Here is a 17,958-nt window from a genome sequence, read left to right as displayed (position 1 = left end):
GTGGAGCCGAATTTTGAACGCACCCAGGTCTCTGCCTCTGTGCGACTCAGTGGCGGCTGGGAAAGAGCCCTGTTAATTTTTTTTAAGGACTTTTTGTTTTGTTTTGTTTCTCTCCCTATACCATGGGTTCCCACTCTCCCCGCCTTGTGGCTTCATCAAGGGGTTTTGCCAAGAGTAATTGGGGATCCAGATCTAGCAGAAACCTGCAACTCCTAGAAATTCTCTAATCTGTACAGTGGCACATAAGGGGGGATGGGAACTCCTTGGGGTCCCCCATTAATATGGGTTGTTTTTTTTTTTTTGGATCTTTACATTTTTCTCTGTACTTGGAAGCTGCTGCTGCCCTTGCTACCATAATCTTACATGCTTTCTCTAGGTGGGACTTTACCACGTGGGCTGACTGAGGACTGCATCCTGCTAGCAGTCAATAAAAGGAAACATCTGGGTGTTTAAGATTCCCCTACAAACACTTTAAAAACTCTATTGACTATGACCGTATCTAATGACCCCTCTGAGGGTCATCCTACACCAAAAGCTGGCCAGTTTATTTCACAGAAGGTCCTAAGCTTGCCAGGAGTCAGTTTGACCCCATAATCTCCATTAAATCCCCTCTTAAAGTTCTAGGGGGTGTTCTCACTCTGACCTCCTCCCATTCCTTCCATTTGCCAGACATCTAGACAGAGACAAAGACGGGAAGGGATGAGGGCTGTGCAGAGGAGGTAAGCAGTCCTCTCCAGCACACAAGGGAAACAAATAACAGCACTCATTTTGTCCATCTCCGGCCACTCCGCTCATGGGGATTTAGGCGTTTCTTGGCCATAGTGAGTCCATATAAGCCCCAGACTAGAGGCCCCATTAGGGCTCACCCTAGACCATATGAGTTCACCATGGAACCATGGATCAGGACTCCACACTCGCTTCATAACCAGGCTACAGCTCAGGCTTGCACTTTCACACACTCTCACACAGCACAGTACTTCCACCCGGCTCCCTGAACCTGAAAGACATGGTTTCATCCCCCAAAAGGGTGTTACTCAGGTGCCTTTTGAGAGTTGACAAGACTCCCCTTCTGCCTCCTGAGGCAGGCCTGAATTTGAACCCAGGTTCTTACCAGTCTGCAGAGTGGGGCTCCCAGGTTGGTTCCTGAGCCTTTCCAGGTTCCTTTGTGCAATCAGAACTTGCCTCCTCAGCTCACTGGGAGAGAGGCTCCCTACCCTGGACCTACATGGTCTGGTGGCATCTGGCAGGGGCAGCTCTCCTGGTGGGCTGGAGGCACTGAGTAGGTGACAAGGTGCCAAATCCCAGGCAGGCCCCCAGAAATGTTGCAGGAGAGCTCAGACAGAGACAGAGGGCACCAAAGATTTTGGGAAGCAAGTCTATTAAGCAGAGACTCAGCAGACTCATGTCCAAAGGCTGATCACCGAAAACAAAGGGGGCTTTACTTATATACCATTTAGAGCAGGTTACAGAAATGGGGGAGTACAGCTTGTCCTATATATAATCACGTTATTTCATTGACTGTTTTACCTTCTGGGGCGAGGTGACCCTCTGGTCTCCAGGTAACATTCCCCAACTCTGTTTTTCCTTTGTTTTACTGTGCCACTCATTAATCTCTCTTCCCACTCCCTGCGTTCCTGCCACATAATATGTGTCTTCCTCAACTATCACAGGGACCAAAAAGCTCGGGTGCATCAGAACAACAGGTGTAGTTCACCATACGGTCTCCCCAAGGACAAACTAACTACTGATCAGTATCTTACACAGGAAACTTGTCACTGTAGTCTTAGGTCAGAGGCCCAACTCCCGAGGTTCCAATGTGTCAGGTTTGGCCACTAATCTCAATTCGCTATTTAGAGACAAGTAATGGTGAAGGTTAGGGAAAGATTCATCAATGTGGAGTCTGTGTGGGAGGGAGAGCTCGCATTTCAGGTACCAACATGAGCTTCTGCTTTAAATATAAGACAAATTAGGGCAGGAATCAGGAGGTATACATAATTAAGCAGTCCGAGTCAAAATGTGGCTTAGTTGATCATTATCCCAGTCCTGCTTCTTTTGAGGGGGTTTGGAAGTTGTTATCAGATCATCACTTGAGTTCCCATGAGAGGATTGTGCTTGCTCCAGTGTGGAGCCTAACCATTATGGGTTAATGGCTCTCATCTCAGGGCGGAGGTAGACTGACCTGCCAGGCTCACTGTTGCTTGGGGGTAGTTTGGTCCTTAATAAAGATGTTTATTGACCACTCTTTTGTGACTGCAAAAGAGTGGCTCAGAGCAAAGGAAACAGAATCAAAATGGAGGTAGGGATTTTGGTGGCCTGGCTCAAATGGTGGAGGGCCTGCCTCAAAAGCACAAGGCTCTGAGTTCAAACTCCAGTACCCCAAGAATGCCAAGCTTTAATCTACTTTTCGCTAACTTTTGGGTTTTTTAGCAAAAGCAGTTTCCAAATTCCTGTTATAATTTCCTCCTTGTGTTTGAACATTTCTCAATCTTGAGGGAATTAAGATATCGGCCAATCTAACTTTATAGGTTTTCTGGCCAGGTGATAAACTAGTACATGAGAAGGGGAAAATTATAATGGCTAATTATGTTTAAGCCTGAAAGTAGAAGCACCATATAAAGCAGAGAATGAGGGAGCCAAAGTCAGAAGACATCCAATTAAATTATGTAGGGGTCCTTTTTTCTTTTAGTAACTCCATGAGCATGGACTACTAAAAAATGTTGGGAGCCAGTGGAAATAGTTATTTTCCTGTCTGTATTTAAATAGGAAATAGGAGATCTTTGCCAAAGATAAGTTTGCCTTCTGTCAGAAACTTTTCTTTTTGGTGGGACTGGACTTTGTGCTTGCAAAGCAGGCACTCTACCACTTGAGGCACACCTCTAGTCCATTTTTGCTCTGGTTATTTTTTGGAGATGGGGGGTCTCGGGAACTATTTGTCCGGGTTGGCCTTTATCCTCGATCCTCCTAATCTCAGCCTCCCAAGTAGCTAGGATTACTGGTGTGAGCACAAGCACCTGGCTGTCAGAAACTTAATACCTGAAATTACCAGACCCTAGCCATCCCAGATCCCCAAAGGAGTGTGTTTGTTTCAGGGCAGCCTAATCTCTACAGTGCTGTCCCCTCCCCAGGTGAAGCTCTGTCTGTGGGTTAGTTTTAATTCTATTGTCACCAAGTCAGAAGTCCCTATCATACATTAATGAATGTCAAAAAGGTACGGATACTGGAGGTGTGGCTCAAGCAGTAGAGTACCTGCCTAGCAAGTATGAGGCCCTGAGCTCAAACCCCAGTACTGCAAAAAATAAACAAAAATAAACAACGAAGTATCATTAGGTTGGGTGCTAGTAACTCACGTCTATAATTCTAGCTACTTGGGAGCCAGAGATCAGGAGGCTCACAATTCGAGGCCAGTGTGGGCAAAAAGTGAGATCCTATCTCAAAAAATATCCAAAACAAAAAGGGGCTGGTGGAGTGGCTCAAGTGGTAGAGTACCTGCCTAGCAAGTGTGAGTTCAAATACCAGCACCCACAAAAAAAAAAAAAAAAGAAAAAGAAAAAAGAAAGAAAGAGAAAAAGGGGGACTTTGTCCTTTTGTGTGCTGCTGTACTTCCCACACCTGTGGCAGTGATAGTGATGGCTTATGGTAAACATTAGTAAATTTTGTTGAGTAAATGAATGAACCAACCCACTACTTCTTATAACCAGGAAACTAAAGGGCAAAGGCAGGAAGTAATTTGAATGTTCCTCTGTTCCACTATTCTTTCTTTCTCATGAGACAGGGTCTTCCTATGCAGCCTAGGCTGGCCTCATGATGCTCCTGCCTCAGCTTCTAAAGTGCTGGGATTACAGGCAAGTGCAGCCTCACCGAGGTATACTGCCATTCTTTGTGTAACAGTTGAGGAAGTGGCCCTGAGTTTGAATTGTACTTCCAGCATGTATGGGCTGTGTAATTCTGGGCAAGTTAACTCACCTCTCTGTGCTTTGCCTGAAAATGAGACAATATTTACAGTATTGTTTTTTGAGGATGAAGTAAATTACATGAAAAGTGCTTAGAATTTACATGCCTGGAGCACACTGAAAATTCACAGCCAGACAGCACCTTAAGTGAAAAGCCAAATTCACTGCTGCCTCGGAGCCTTTTCTTCTGCCAGTCCCTCAGTCTGGAATACTCCACCTCATATTCCCACATCTGATTGATTGTTCACCTGGGTATGTAGCCGAAGAGCACTTTTTGGAAGAGCCCAAAGTAGCCCCTCACTCACTATTTTGTTACTTTCCCCTACTGTCCCTTAGCAGTTTCCTTTTTTGAAGTTGGTCTCACCAGTCAGCATGTTACCCCATTCAGGTTAAGGTCATCTCTGCCCTGGGCCTTCTCATTCTACCTGCAGTGCCCAGCATCCACAGGACCTCATTATAGGGTTGAGAAGTGGGGTCAGGCTCCCCTCTGAGACAGTCAAATCCCAGATTCTTTAAAACCCTGCTGTCCCAAAGGGATGAATGCCACTTGGCCCCTCTTTTTACTCCATGGGCACATACTAGAATCTTCAGAACCAAACCAGGGAGGCAGAGCTTAGGAGCAATGAAGAGTGCAAATAAAAAGTTGTCTCTTCTGTCTTCCCCTCTGAAGTGACAAAGTTCCTAAGCACTGGTAACACTAGGGGACCAGGAGGCTCAACCATCAGGTAATTGGTAGGTCACAGGCAAGCAAGTCCCCAGGCTGCCCTACTCAGCATGGTCTTCCAGCACTGGCCATGGGACAGAAGTTCACGCTCAGTCCAGTCCAGACACCTGACTCCTCCCCCTGGCCTGGGCCTTCAGGTGCAAGCTGCCACCCATACCTTTGCTCATTTCACTTCTCTAATTAAAATGGATCAAATTGGACACTGCAGGTATACTTTTGCCATTTAGGCCAAAGAATGATAAAAAATTTAACCTGAGCTGCAGGGTTTCTATGAAGGTTCAATTTGAATCCGCTGGCAGATCAGTCACCAAATGATGAATGGAGCCTTGGGCCTGTTGTAAGGATTAAATCAGACAGATTACAGTAAATGCTTCTTAGCACGATGTCTAGCAGTATTTAATAAGATCAGCCTTGCTTTGGCAGAGCCAGGCCAACAGCAGGTACTAGAGAAGTATCTACTGACTGGCCAGGGCTTCTGGTCACATCCAGCTAAAATTTACTTAGAATTTCTGAAAACAAGTCAATGTGCTATGCAGTTTAAGAGAAAAATTATGTCTTCTGCATTCTGGTATGTATTTATTATAGGAATGTATACACTTTTAAATGCTCAGAGACTACAAACCAAATTTCTAAACAATCACTACCTGAATTTTCACACTTGGCAAAATCTACCCATTTGAAAATTGCCTAGGGTTTCATATTTCAAATTCTAGCCTTGAGGTCAAACCCCAGTCCTACAAAAAAAAAAAAGAAAAAAAAATTAAATTCTGCACAGAAAACAAAAATGTAATGAAAGGTTAGTATTACCCTTTTTATTATCTCTTTTCTATATGTACATATATATCGCAAAACAGTTACATTTACTTTTAAAATTAAATAATTCATTTTTAGTGTAGGAGGATAGTAAGATACAGATAAGCAATGGTCTTATCTATACCCTTCCAGATTTTTCCTCTGGATGTACATATGTGTATTTTGTCATAATAATTCGTATCTCTCAGAAACAAAAACAAAACAAACAAACAAACAAAAAAACCTCCTCAAAAATCCACTAGGTGCTGATGGCTCATGCTTGTAATCTTAGCTACTTGGGAGGCTGAGATTGGAAGGATCATGGTTCCAGGCCAAACGCCATCTCCAAAATAATCAGAGTAAAATGGGCTGGAGGTGTAGCTCAAGCAGTAGAATGCCTGCTTTGCAAGTGCAAAGTCCTGAGTTCAAACTCCTGTCCATAAAAATAGGCTTGCCTTAACTATACAGCAAAGATATTTATTTATATTATATAGAAATCTATATGCAGTCATTTCAATTTGGACTTTTAAAATAAAAATGATGGCATTAGTATACTTCGGAAAGATTTGTAAATTTTTCTTTTTGCGGTGCGGGGGATTAAATACAGAGTTCTCTGAGTGCTATGCAAGCACTCTACCACTGAGATGCACCCCCGACTCCTAAAAGATCCCTGTTGAAACAGCAACAGTTTCAGAGTAACTCAGTACTGTGGTCAGGCATGCTCCCAGTGAAGAGCCACCTACTTTTTTTTTTTTTCCATTAAAAAAAGTAGCATTCTACTATTGCATCCTTTAAAGGGAAGAATGTTCTGCCAATTTGGCCACCAGCTCTTCACATATTTATAGTTACTTTTTAGTAAACTCTTCATTCGTTCTGGCGTTCTTGAAAATATTCATCAAACATAGAGGAAGATCCATCTTCATGTTCCTGGCACAAAGTGAACAAAGCAGAAAATGCACTCATTTTTTCTCAGTTAACAAGTGTGTTCACGTACTGCTCAGATAATGCTCTGCATGGAACTAACACCCAAGTGTCGCTCGTTGCAATCATTAATGGTAGGAAAAACCATGAGAGAATTTTGCGAACAGTCGTACACGCCTGTAATATTAAGTACTGTGCAAGACCCTGTCTCAAACCAAGCAAAGCAAAACAAAGGAAATCTGTGGTAAATCTGATAAGCTTAAAAGCATTTCTCACTTAAATTCACATTCATAGCTGATTCTCAGCTAATTTGTTTTGTTAGTGTTCTCATTAGTGTCTTCAGTAACTATGTGAGAGCAGCCCAAGTTCAAATAGATTTCACCTCCTCTTTGCACAAAACCCCAAGCCTGAGTATAAAAAGACTTAATAGTATTTTTCAACACCAGGTAGAGTAAAACTCATACCACTTTTGAGCACAGCTGTCAATTTTGGAGATCACCCAGAGAAGCCCCTGGCACCACCACCATAAAAATAAAACCTAAGTTAAGGAGTTGCCTGGATTATGCAGAGGCTGGTGAATGCTGGCAGATATTTTCCCCAAAGCCAATCTACACACATCAGAAATTACCTTAGGTTCTTTAAATTCCAAGTCTTCTCCATATTGAATGGCGAAATCGATATGCTGTAATACAATGTTCATGCTTTCCTCATCTGACTGATCGTAAGGCAAAAATCGAACCATGCTGTAGTCATCAATCTGTGAGTTGGGGATTTCAAGAAAGGCTCATTCTGAAGTCCCACAAAATACGTAATTTTCAGCTTACATCTGACTTTATAACCACTTGTACTTCCAATTATAATGTGTGTTTGGGTAGAGGGGGAGGAGGGATGGCCAGAGACAGAACAGCACCAAATCATTACTGATTTTCTGACCTCTAACTGACCAGAGCACTCATTCATTGCCATGGCTTCCAAAGTGCTGGGATTATGAGAGTGTAACACTGTACCCAGCACAAAAAGTTCTGAACTATCCAAATGGCTTACAATAATAGACACATTAATGCATTGGTCACTGTCAATAACTTCTCACTTAAGTTGCTGGGTGGCCAGCCTACAGACCCTCCATACTTCTTTGGAGGAAATGGTGTTGGACCATGTATCCCATGAAGGTGGCTACTGACTGGATGTGGGCAAACCCTTAACCAGGTCATTTAGGAAAACAACCCCATGTCTACATTTCAAAAGCTTACCAGACCGCATATAGCATTAGTCAATTTTTTGAATTTTTTGCTTCTTAAGTCACTTGTTGAATCTTGTAACAAGGAATACATGTCTGGATCTAGAAATCTTTAAAAGCAAGAAAGAAGATGATGAATAAAAGACTAAATCAGAAAACTAGATTGACATCTCAGTAAAACAGGCTCATATCTGCAATTGAGGCCTGATGGTCGCAACACAGTGAACTTACTTCTCAATTTCCTTTTTAGCTTTCTTACTCAGCAGATCCATTTTCGTCATGATGTTAATTTGGGGAATTTCTAGAGAGATCATGGCACTTAGGGCTGCCAGGATGCCAGAGATAAACTAAAGGAGGAAAAAGAAAGAATGTGAGTCAACTGTTGCCAACTAAGTCTCCCAATGGAGAGAGGCTCCTATTCATCACCAGAAAAATACTGAACCAAGTAAAACAAATGCTACTCTTTCAGAAAAAGGCCGCTCAGTACTCAGATGGCACCACAATTTAGACAGTACCGTTAATGTCCTTTCTCATCTTATACTCCCCAAGAGCTATTAGTGAAAAATAAAATTTGGTTTAGATAGTTCATTAAATGCACAAAACATCTTCAGAAAATTAGATACAGACTTTTGCTGGGTGCCAGTGGCTCATGCCTGTAATCCTAGCTACTTAGGAGGCAGAGATCAGGAGGATCGCAGTTCAAAGCCAGCATGGGAAATAGTTTGAGACGCTATCTCAAAAAAACCCAACACAAAGAAGGGCTCAAGGTGTAGGCCTGAGTTCAAGCCCCAGTACTGCAGCAAAAAAAAAAAAAAAAAAAAAAAAGACTTTTATTTTTATTTACAAGTATAGCAGTTTATAAAATATTCGTATGTGTCAATATTTTCTTAGTAAGCAGCTCTCCAAAATCTATATATCACTTACTATTTTTGAGCTTAAAATGTATTGCAATAATAGTTAATAATAAGGGATACTAAATAACTCTACAATAGTCTGTGAATAGTCTGTAAGTGTTCAGAACCACAAATAATTAAAGGAGACTGCCCCCTGCATGCACCCATGATTGAAAACTCTACATACAACAGACCTTGAATGACTCCACCATGAACTGAGAATCAACAAGGAAAACTCCGCAGACTCGGAACTCCCACTGCTCAAGCTGCTGGACCAGTTGTTTCATGACAGGCAGGTGAGTGTACAGCTCGATCTGACCTGCAGGAAGAACAGCAGAGGCAGCACCCACAGGACATGGGTTAAGTCATCAAACACAGAGCATCCCATGAGATAGTTTACAACAGGGAAGTAGGGCCCTAGCAATAATACATTCAGTTTTTGTTTTGTTTTGGTGGTCCTGGGCTTTGATCTCAGGGCTGTGGTAGGCAGGTACTCTACAGCTTGAGCCACACCCCCAGTGTAATGCACTCAATTTTTAAGGGTCATTACAAACTGTCAAAACAACATAAAGCTTGAGGTTCTGCCACCCTAGGAATCTCAAGCAACTATCCAGTTTCAGGTAGAAAATGAAGTTTTCACACTTTCAGTTTGTGCCAATCAGAAGAGTGCTAAGACTGGGGCTGAAATGGAATGGTGGAGTGCTTGCCTGGCACTACAATTAAATAAACAAATAAGTAAACAAACAAACAATAAAATAACCCCCCAAGTGCTACCAAGGGATATGCAATTTTGGACTATTCATCAAGCTTCATACCTATGATACGTACCCTTTTCTTTGAGTATATGTTCAATTAAAAGAAACGGAAAACAAACGAGGACCATGAATTATCAAAACTAGATTAGGCTCAAGTTCATAATTTGGGGCCTGGCATGATGGCACACGCCTATAATTCCAGGAGGCAGAGGTCAGGAGGATTAAGGTTTGAGACCAGCACAGGGAAAAAGTTAGTGAGACTCCCATCTTGATCAATAAGCTGGGGATGGTGATGCATGCCTGTGATCACAGCTATTTGAGAGGCAGAGGTACAAGGATTTCAGTTCAAGACTGGCCACAGGCAAAAACTCAAGATCCTATTCAGAGAAAAAGAGCAAAAGGTCTGGTGGCATGGCTTAAGTTGGTAGAGTATCTGCAGTACTTACCTGCCTAGCAAGAGTGAGGCCCTGGGTTCAAACCCCAATTCCATAAAAGAAAGGCTCAGGCACCTCCAACCTGTCTGTTCCTTCCTGACTCAAGACTGTCAGCATGCTATGCCCTCTGTCTGAACCAGTCTCCTTCACTGTCCCCATCGCCCAGCTTAAAGGCCACCAGATCAGAAACCTTCCTAATCTCCCTGCCATGTGAAAGTCTAGGTACTGTGGAATACCAGTCACAAATGAATATAAAAAGGTCGCGGGGGTGATTCTGTCCACACTGTGTCGCATGCTATTGGACTGTGAGCTCCAGGAAGGCTGAGACCATGGCTTGCTTGCTCTCAGTAAGTTCAATGGGTGAATTAGAACCAACTAAGAGCTTGGCACCCTACTGCCATATGGCTTAGGGCTACAAATACTCCAGTTTCTCCCACTGAGAACACAGCCATCACAGCTCCAAGCACAACAGCACATTCAAACTGCTGACTGACCTGGACAGTCAAAGAGGATGTAGTCGTCCTCTACATGGCCAAGACAGTTCTCTAGCCAGTCAAAATTATTGGCAAAATACTCCATGCAGAAGACCAGTCCTCCGTTGGGGCCAAACCGCAGAGAGTCATCCTCCATCACATCATCCACTTCGATCAGTTCTCGGATGTCTGAAAGGACCAGTAAGGCTCAGAATGTAAGTAATAATTAACAACTTTATAAATATCAAAAAACTTCACATGTATGAAATTACTTATGTACATGGTTTTCATGGAAGCAGTGTCCATCAATAGGAAAGTGAGCAAATAAGTTATTAAATAGTCAGACACTGTATAGAGGAATATATGCAGATATAAAAAAGGGAGGAAAGCTTGAAGTACTGATCTAAGACAACCTGACATACTAAGTGAAAAATATAAGGTAGAGAACTCTATAACAAATCCCATCACGTGGGCCGGAGGCGTGGCTCAAGGGGCAGAGCACCCGCCTAGCAAGTGAAGCCATGAATTCCAACCCTAGTACTGAAAATAAATAAATAAAAACTTTGGGCTGAGGATATAGCTCAGTAATAGTCTAGCACTCACAGGGTCCTGGGTTCAATCCCTAGCACTGAAAGAAAAAAAAATCCTGTTATGTTCATTAAAAGAAAAAAGATGAAATAAAATCACTACATCTAAATAATGTGCACAGGCACTGGATTTCACGTGTACCGGCTATTTATGGAAGGACACACAGAAATTGGTAATACTGGCTACATAGAGGATTTTTTTTTTTTCTTGTGGTATTTATTGTTGGTTGAACTCAGGGCCTAAGCTTACTAGGCAGGTGTTCTACTGGTTGAGCCACACCCCCTACTTGGAGAGGATCTGACTGCTACACACAGAGCTGGGAGACATTTTCCTGTACACTTTTACTGTTTTGTGTTTTTTGCATTTTGAATCATGTAAATGTGTATTACTTAAAAAAAAAAAAAAGTAAAACAAAAACAAAGCCAACTGCCATTCTCTCTCTTTTCTCCCTCTCCTGGCATAGCAGTAATGGGGTTTGAACTCAGTTTTAACTGGGCCTCGAGCTTGCTAGACAAGTGCTCTACCATTTGAACCACCCGCCAGCCCTACACTACAGTGTCTTACCACAATGACAGAAGAGAAGCTACTTAACCTCCCTGAGCCCTGCTTCAGTTTTTATAAAGATGGGAAGCAGGGGTGGGAATCATACATCCTGGGGTAGAAGGATGAAGACTAGGAAATAAATCACCATTTGGAAGGGCTTTAAGATTCTGGTATACAGATTATTCTTTAATTTTCAGAAATCAGCATTTAGAATTTTCTACCTTAGATTTGTATTTATTTTTGTGCTCTGTTTGTGGAAAACTATACTTCATTCACAAGCACATTTATGCTGGCGACATCTTCCCACTGCTCCTCCAGGAATAAACAATTGACCTGAGTTGGGACAACAAAACCGGTCTTCTGAATGGATGGACCAACATTTGTCAGTCAGTAAGACACTTGGACCAGAAAGTGATGTGAACTTGGGGACCTTGTTAGGCCACCTGCACCATGAAGTAGAGAAAATTGGTCCTTAGGGGAGAGAAGACATCAGAGACAGCTAGAAAGCTGGTTTGGTTCCTGTTAGTTTTTGTGTTTGGGGTTCTAGTCTCTTACAGAGTCTTGCTCTTGGGTTATCTAAAAGTCCTACTAAATCTTTTTTACTTCAGCTAGCTTGAGCTTTCTGTATGCTGCAAACAGAAAGTTAATTTTTATTTTTAATTGTGGTACTGGGGCTTGAACTCAGGGCCTTCACCTTTAGCCACCAGCCCTATTTTTGTGAAGGGTTTTTCAAGATAGGGTCTTGTGAACTATTTGCCTGAGCTGACTCTGAAGGCAAGCCTCCTGATCTCTGCCTCCTGAGTAGCTAGGATTACAGGCGTGAGCCACCAGCACCTAGCCTTATAGTTACTCTGGACTGCCAGCTTAATTGGCTTGAGAAACACCTAGGAAATTAGTAAAGCATCTGGGTTTGTGAGTGCTTCCCAGAGATGATTAGATCACGAGAGCTCTGACCTAATGAATGGCTTAATCCCTACTGAGTTCATAATGGAAGTGATGAAAAGAAGGAGGTGGGGCCTGGATGGAGGAAGGGGGTCACTAGGACTGTGGCCCCTTCCTTTTTTCTCCTGTCCATGTTTTCCTGCTGCCGTGAAATGAGCCACTCTGCTCCACCAGGGGAAGTGAACCCTCCGAAGCTGAGCAAAATAAACCTTTCCTCCCTTAAATTGTTTCTCATGGATTTTTTGGTCACAGCTATGCAGAAGTAAATTAATACAATCCCAAAGCAATGTAATGTCTTTTCCCAAGGAAGATGATGATTTCTGCCTCCTCTCCAACCTGCCTTCCTCTCCCACTCTCAGCTAAGATCACACATCATTATCAAAAATCAGAAGTCAATAAGAGCTTTTTTCTTTTGTTTTTTGAGGCAAGGCCTTGTTAAGTAGCCCAGGCTGGCTGCATACCCATGATCTTCCTAACTCTGCCTCCAGAGTGCTGGGATTACAAGTGAGCATCACCATGCCTGGCTGAAAATTTTTCATAGTCCCACAACCAACACCACATGAGACCTTCTGCTGGTCTTTCCTCTTGATACTGGGTAAGAACTTCACTCCTCACAAAGGCAAACCCCTTCTTTGCTCAGGATCTCCTCTCCCTTCTCACTCTTGTAGTTATTTCTGCTTTCTCTGGCACTAACAGTTTCTTTCTTCACTGGATTGTTTTAGTGAGTAGACAAGTACATCCAGTTACAACCTCCAACCTGAAAACCAAAACCTCCCTTCCCTTCCAGTCATCAAACCATCTCAGCCCCTTTCACCACTCTTCATAATCCCTCCTGCTTTCACTCCTACCACTCCACTGACGTCACTGGCCAAGTAGCCAGGGTCTCCAAGTTCCCAAATCTAACCACCACTCCTCTGTCCTCATCTTACAGCTTTTCAGCTGTACTTACATTACCAACCCCCACCTCTTTCTTAAAACACTCTCGCCTGAGTGTTTCCCTTCCACCTTACTGACGCCTCCTCCTCTACCAGATCTCCAAAGAGCAGACAACTTCGATGCTTAGTCTTGAGTTCTTTTCTCTAACCATACTCTCTACTCCATACTCTTGTTGCAGAGGTTTTATGTAGCTATATGCTGTTGACACAAATATTTACATCTCCAGTGTAAGTGAGCTGTTTTCACTTAAGCTTAATCTTTTTTACTTAAGCTAGCTGTTTGCTGCAACCAAATCAGCTTCATTACAGATTTACTATGGCAGAACTATGTAAGAAGGGGTTGAAGGACAGTGAAGGAGGAGTCTACTCACTTTTAAGCCTTACGTCAAAAACCATGAAAGACGCCAGCAAGGTAGTATATGCCTGTAATCTTAACTAGTCAGGAGGCACAGGCAAGAGGATTGGGGGGGGAGGGGTTTCAAGGCCAGCCCCTGGCAAAGTTACTGAGATTCCATCTCAAAAACAAAATACAAACAAAAGAACTGGGGCTGTGGCTCAAGTGGTAGAGCACTTGCCTAGAATGATGTAGGCCTAGAAAGGATACTGTCACACACATCATGTGAACATGTCACCAAATAACACTCAGTCTCATTCCATTCACCGAGAGACCAGGGTATGAGACAACAATAATTAGTTTCTCAGTTTCCAGGTAAACAGCCAGCACTAACTTCCTGAAGCTGGGAAGGCTCTGCCAGGACTTACCAGCCATCACAGGGTAGTTGAAGTGCTCTGCTGCTGGGTCTAGGTTGACCACCTGGACAGACCGGTTGAGGGCTTCACAGTGCTGGACCATGGTGGCACAGTACGTACTCTGTAATGTCACACGGCATGAGGAGTTACAGCAATTGGCAGTGCTACCTGCCACACCCCCATAAGGAGTTTTTTTCTTTTTGCAGGGCTAGGGTTAAACTCAGGGCTACACCTTGAGCCACTCCACCAGCCCTTTTTTGTGATGGGTTTTTTTGAGATAGGGTTTCATGAACTGTTTGCCCAGGCTGGCTTCCAACTATGATCCTTCTGATCTTTGCCTCCTGGGTAGTTAGGACTACAGGTGTGAGCCACCGGCACCCAGCGAAGATTCTTTTTCTTTTCTTAAAAGATGTTGCAGGTATGAAATAAGACTGAGCCACAGGAAGCACAGCCCTTTGGACTCCCTGCAATTTCTCTCGCATTCACTCATATCTTGGAAGCATGAAGAATGAAGCCACCAAGAGGGTTTAAGAATGCAACCCAGAAGGATTCTTGACACCCTTTTGGAGCAGTGTCCACTCAGACCAAATGTATGCTTTCAACCAAGAAGATGGCTGAAAATAAGGAAAAAGGCACTGATCTGGCAGGCACTGATCTGCCTGGGCTGCAAATCCATACCAGGCCTGAACTCAAGGGTAACCTCCGGAAGTGGCTTCTCTACTCTGTCCCTCAATTTTCTTGTCTCTGAGATATCCTTTGTGATCACTAAGGCTTCTTACCAAGTGGACTTTAAAGGAAAAGCTGTCTGCTTACACAGGTCAGCACCTAACACACAAGTCTCTACTACAACTTGTACAGTCCAAACAAAACTTCAGGTGTACGGGCAGGGATGATGTCTCTGAGGTGGTACGTGAGCACACGGGAATGTGCTTCCAACCTCAGAGAGCACTAAAAGGTCAAAAGGATAGCTTGAAGGTTGGCTAGCAGTTTACACTTTTGGTTGCGAGAATTCTTTACCACACATTCCAGAATATTTACCATACTATGTTAAAGTCTCTAGGTTGCTTGCCCTTCTCCCATCCTGTTTAAAAACAGAGATAGCTGTATGTACGTATGTTTTTTTTTTTGGTGGGGGGGAGTACTGGAATTTGAACCCAGGTGCTCTACCACTTCAGCCACGACCCCAGTTCAATTTTTTGCTCTAGTTATCTTTTCAGGTAGGGTCTCCTGTTTTTAAGCAGGGTCAACCTCATGCTGACAACCTACCTACGGCCTTACTCTGAGCTGGAATGATAGGCGTGCACCACTACATCCAGCTTATTGGTTGAGATGGGATCTTGCTAACATTTTGCCCAGGCTGGCCTAAACGGAGATCCTCCCAATCTCTGCCTCTAGTAGTTGGGATTATAGGCATAATCAACTGTCCACAGCTTAAAGCCAGAGATATATCTTAGTCAGTGTTATAAACCTAAGTCCAAGAACTAGCACAGAATCTGTTATATAGTAAATGCTTGTTTTCTCCTAAATGACCGACTATGTTTTGAATATAGCTTCCACAAAAGCAGGAATTTTTGGTGTGTTTTATTCACCACATAATCCTCAGGGTCCAAAACAATGCCAGCATAAAAAACATGCTCAATGAGTGTTTTTGATAGAAGACAACAGAAAGTTATAGAAAGACACTTATTTAACACAAACAGTACAAAAGTTAATGCAGAGTATAGAAATAACTTCCATCATGCTTTTCTTTCTTTTTTTTTTTTTGCAGTACTGGAGTTTGAACTTAGGGCCTATACCTTGAGCCACTCCACCAACCTCTTTTTCAAGATAGGGTTCATAAACTTTTTGCCCAGGCTGGCTTCAAACCATGATCCTCCTGATATCTGTCTCCTGAGTAGCTAGGATTACAGGCGTGAGCCACCGGCACCCAGCCATCATGCTTTTCTTTACATATACTCTTATTTCTACCTACCATGTATCAAATGGTGCCTTAATGGACAGGTCAGCTATCTATCTCTTCAAATACGCTACAGGCTCTGGGTAGGTCAGGGCTACATCTTAGTCATATGTAAATATCTGATACCTAGAATAGGTCAATGGCCCAGAACAACGCTTTTGCTTAAGACTGAAGTGACACACTTCCATAGACTCTCAGTAACTTCCTACACTTTTGTATTTGTTCAATATCTTCCCCATTTCTACTATTTTAGGACCCCTAATATTATTCCTGTTTACAAGGAAAAATTATATTACTAAACAGAAACCAATTATGATTACATTGATCATGATGTGAAGGTAACCATATAATCATATACAGCTTTAGATGTTTTCTTTATTATTGTTTTTATATACAACTTTAAAATGCTTACAATCTTAGCTAAAATGCTTACAATATTAGCTAAATACTGTTGCCTATTAAAAGCTGAGTCATGAGGAATGGTAACCTCAAAGTTCATGAGATGCTCATCTCAACCAATGGCTGGGTATAATAGTGTGCACCTATCATCCCAGCTATGTAGGGAAGCAAAAATAGGAGGACTGTGGTCCACAGTCAGCCTGGGCATAAAGTGAGACTCTATCTCAAAAATAATTGAAACAAAAAGGGCTGGTGGAGTGGCCCAAGTGGAAGAGCACCTGCCTAGCAAATGAGGTCCTGAATTCAAACCCTGGTGGTGCTAAAAAAAAAAAAAACAAAAAACTCTCTTAAAAAAAAAAAAAAAGACTTGGGGATTAAAAAAGAGTTGAAGACACACTAAACACAATGTCACCCCACTGTGAAGTGAAGAGCTGAAAGAACTGAGAAGGGAACAACTTTCTAGATACACGATCCCACATTCCTTAACATAGGGTCAATCACCTCAAATACCTTAAGTTCATGTCCCAACTTCTGACAGTGAAGACCCTGCTTTACCCTCTTGGGTATGAGACAGGGTGAGATTCAGGAGTTGAACCAAACTAGACTCAAATTCAGCTGTAACTTACTGGCTATCCTGGCAAAGAACTTTACATTTCTGAATCTCATTTTCCTCTAATTGGGCTTTGTGGAGTTTTTGGTTTTGCTTTTTTGTTGTTGTTGTTTGTTGGGAAGAGGATCGCACACAATGTAGCTCAGACTGGCCTGAACTTGAGGTCCTCCTGCCTCAGTCTGCAGAGGACTGAGATCACACACGTGCACCACCATGCCCGGCTCGTTTTCCTTTACTTGTAAAATGGGAATTAACAAGACCTGCTTCACAAGGTAGCTATGAACGTACAAGAGGTGCCAGGCGCGGTAACTCACACTTGTAATCCTAGCTACTTAGGAGGCTGAGATAGGGAGGATCGCGGTTCGAGGCCAGGCCGGGCAAATAGTTCACGAGCCTCCCATCTCCAAAATAACCAGAGAAAAATGAACTGGAGATGTGGCTCAAGTGGTAGAGCGCCTGCTTTGCAAGCGAAGAACCCTGAATTCAAATACTAGTCCCACTCCCCCAAAAAAGAAAAAAATACAGCAGTATACCTGGAGTATAAGTATTCAATAGATATTAACAACTATCATTACTCCTCTTCCAAACAAAAAGAACCTTGAAACACAGAGATGTAAAGGAAGCTCCCCAAGATGTCAGGATCCGCAGTACACACGCCCGCTGGCCCCTCCCTCGCGACCTAAACCCCCTGCCTCCCGCGAACTACAACTTTTCGCTCCTCACCTTCCCGCTGCCGGCAGGGCCCATGACCAGCTGTGCATACCGAGGCATGCCTGCTCTCAGAATTCCCGGTCCTCTCCGCCACACTCCTACAGCCTTCGCGCGACGCCCACTGAGTTCCGGGAACTCGAATCGCGAGCCAATCGCAATCCAACTTCCTTTTACGTCATCAGCACTGCCACACCTCCGACTACGGAGCGATCCGCGGCCCAAATCCCGTGACAATCGCGTGCTAAGAAGACGAGGGGAGCGGCCGGGAGGATTCGCGCGTGCGCAGAAGTAGTCTAGGGAATTTGGCAGTTGGGAAGCCCGCAAAGCCTGGTTGCCTAGGTGAT

The 17,958-nt window shown here is 43.2% G+C and overlaps 2 protein-coding genes and 1 non-coding gene across 3 annotated transcripts in view; 1 reads left to right on the top strand and 2 right to left on the bottom strand.

Annotated features, from left to right (window-relative positions):
* Positions 1–5,471: 5,471 nt before the first annotated feature.
* Positions 5,472–17,786, bottom strand: Gpn3 (GPN-loop GTPase 3). The gene is made up of 8 exons (XM_020159757.2): positions 17,627–17,786; positions 13,950–14,058; positions 10,201–10,368; positions 8,712–8,836; positions 7,856–7,971; positions 7,638–7,734; positions 7,016–7,144; positions 5,472–6,393 (listed from the first exon to the last, which is right to left on the bottom strand). Exons 1-8 carry the CDS (start codon positions 17,672–17,674, stop codon positions 6,331–6,333), a joined length of 855 nt encoding a protein of 284 aa, XP_020015346.1. The 5' UTR covers positions 17,675–17,786; the 3' UTR covers positions 5,472–6,330.
* Positions 14,345–14,476, bottom strand: LOC141419094 (small nucleolar RNA SNORA14). The gene has a single exon (XR_012443758.1). It is a non-coding gene; the product is annotated as a small nucleolar RNA SNORA14 (small nucleolar RNA).
* Positions 17,673–17,958, top strand: part of Fam216a (family with sequence similarity 216 member A) — a 15,746-nt gene continuing 15,460 nt past the window's right edge. The window contains exon 1 of the mRNA XM_074060827.1: positions 17,673–17,852. Coding sequence (XP_073916928.1) covers positions 17,673–17,852 — 180 coding nt within the window. The remainder of the gene's footprint in view (positions 17,853–17,958) is intronic.

Source organism: Castor canadensis, chromosome 18 (genome assembly GCF_047511655.1).
Source record: "Castor canadensis chromosome 18, mCasCan1.hap1v2, whole genome shotgun sequence".
Classification (NCBI taxonomy): domain Eukaryota; kingdom Metazoa; phylum Chordata; class Mammalia; order Rodentia; family Castoridae; genus Castor; species Castor canadensis.
The sequence above is the reverse complement of the archived record's forward strand: the minus strand, read 5'-3'. Positions and strand labels throughout refer to the sequence as shown.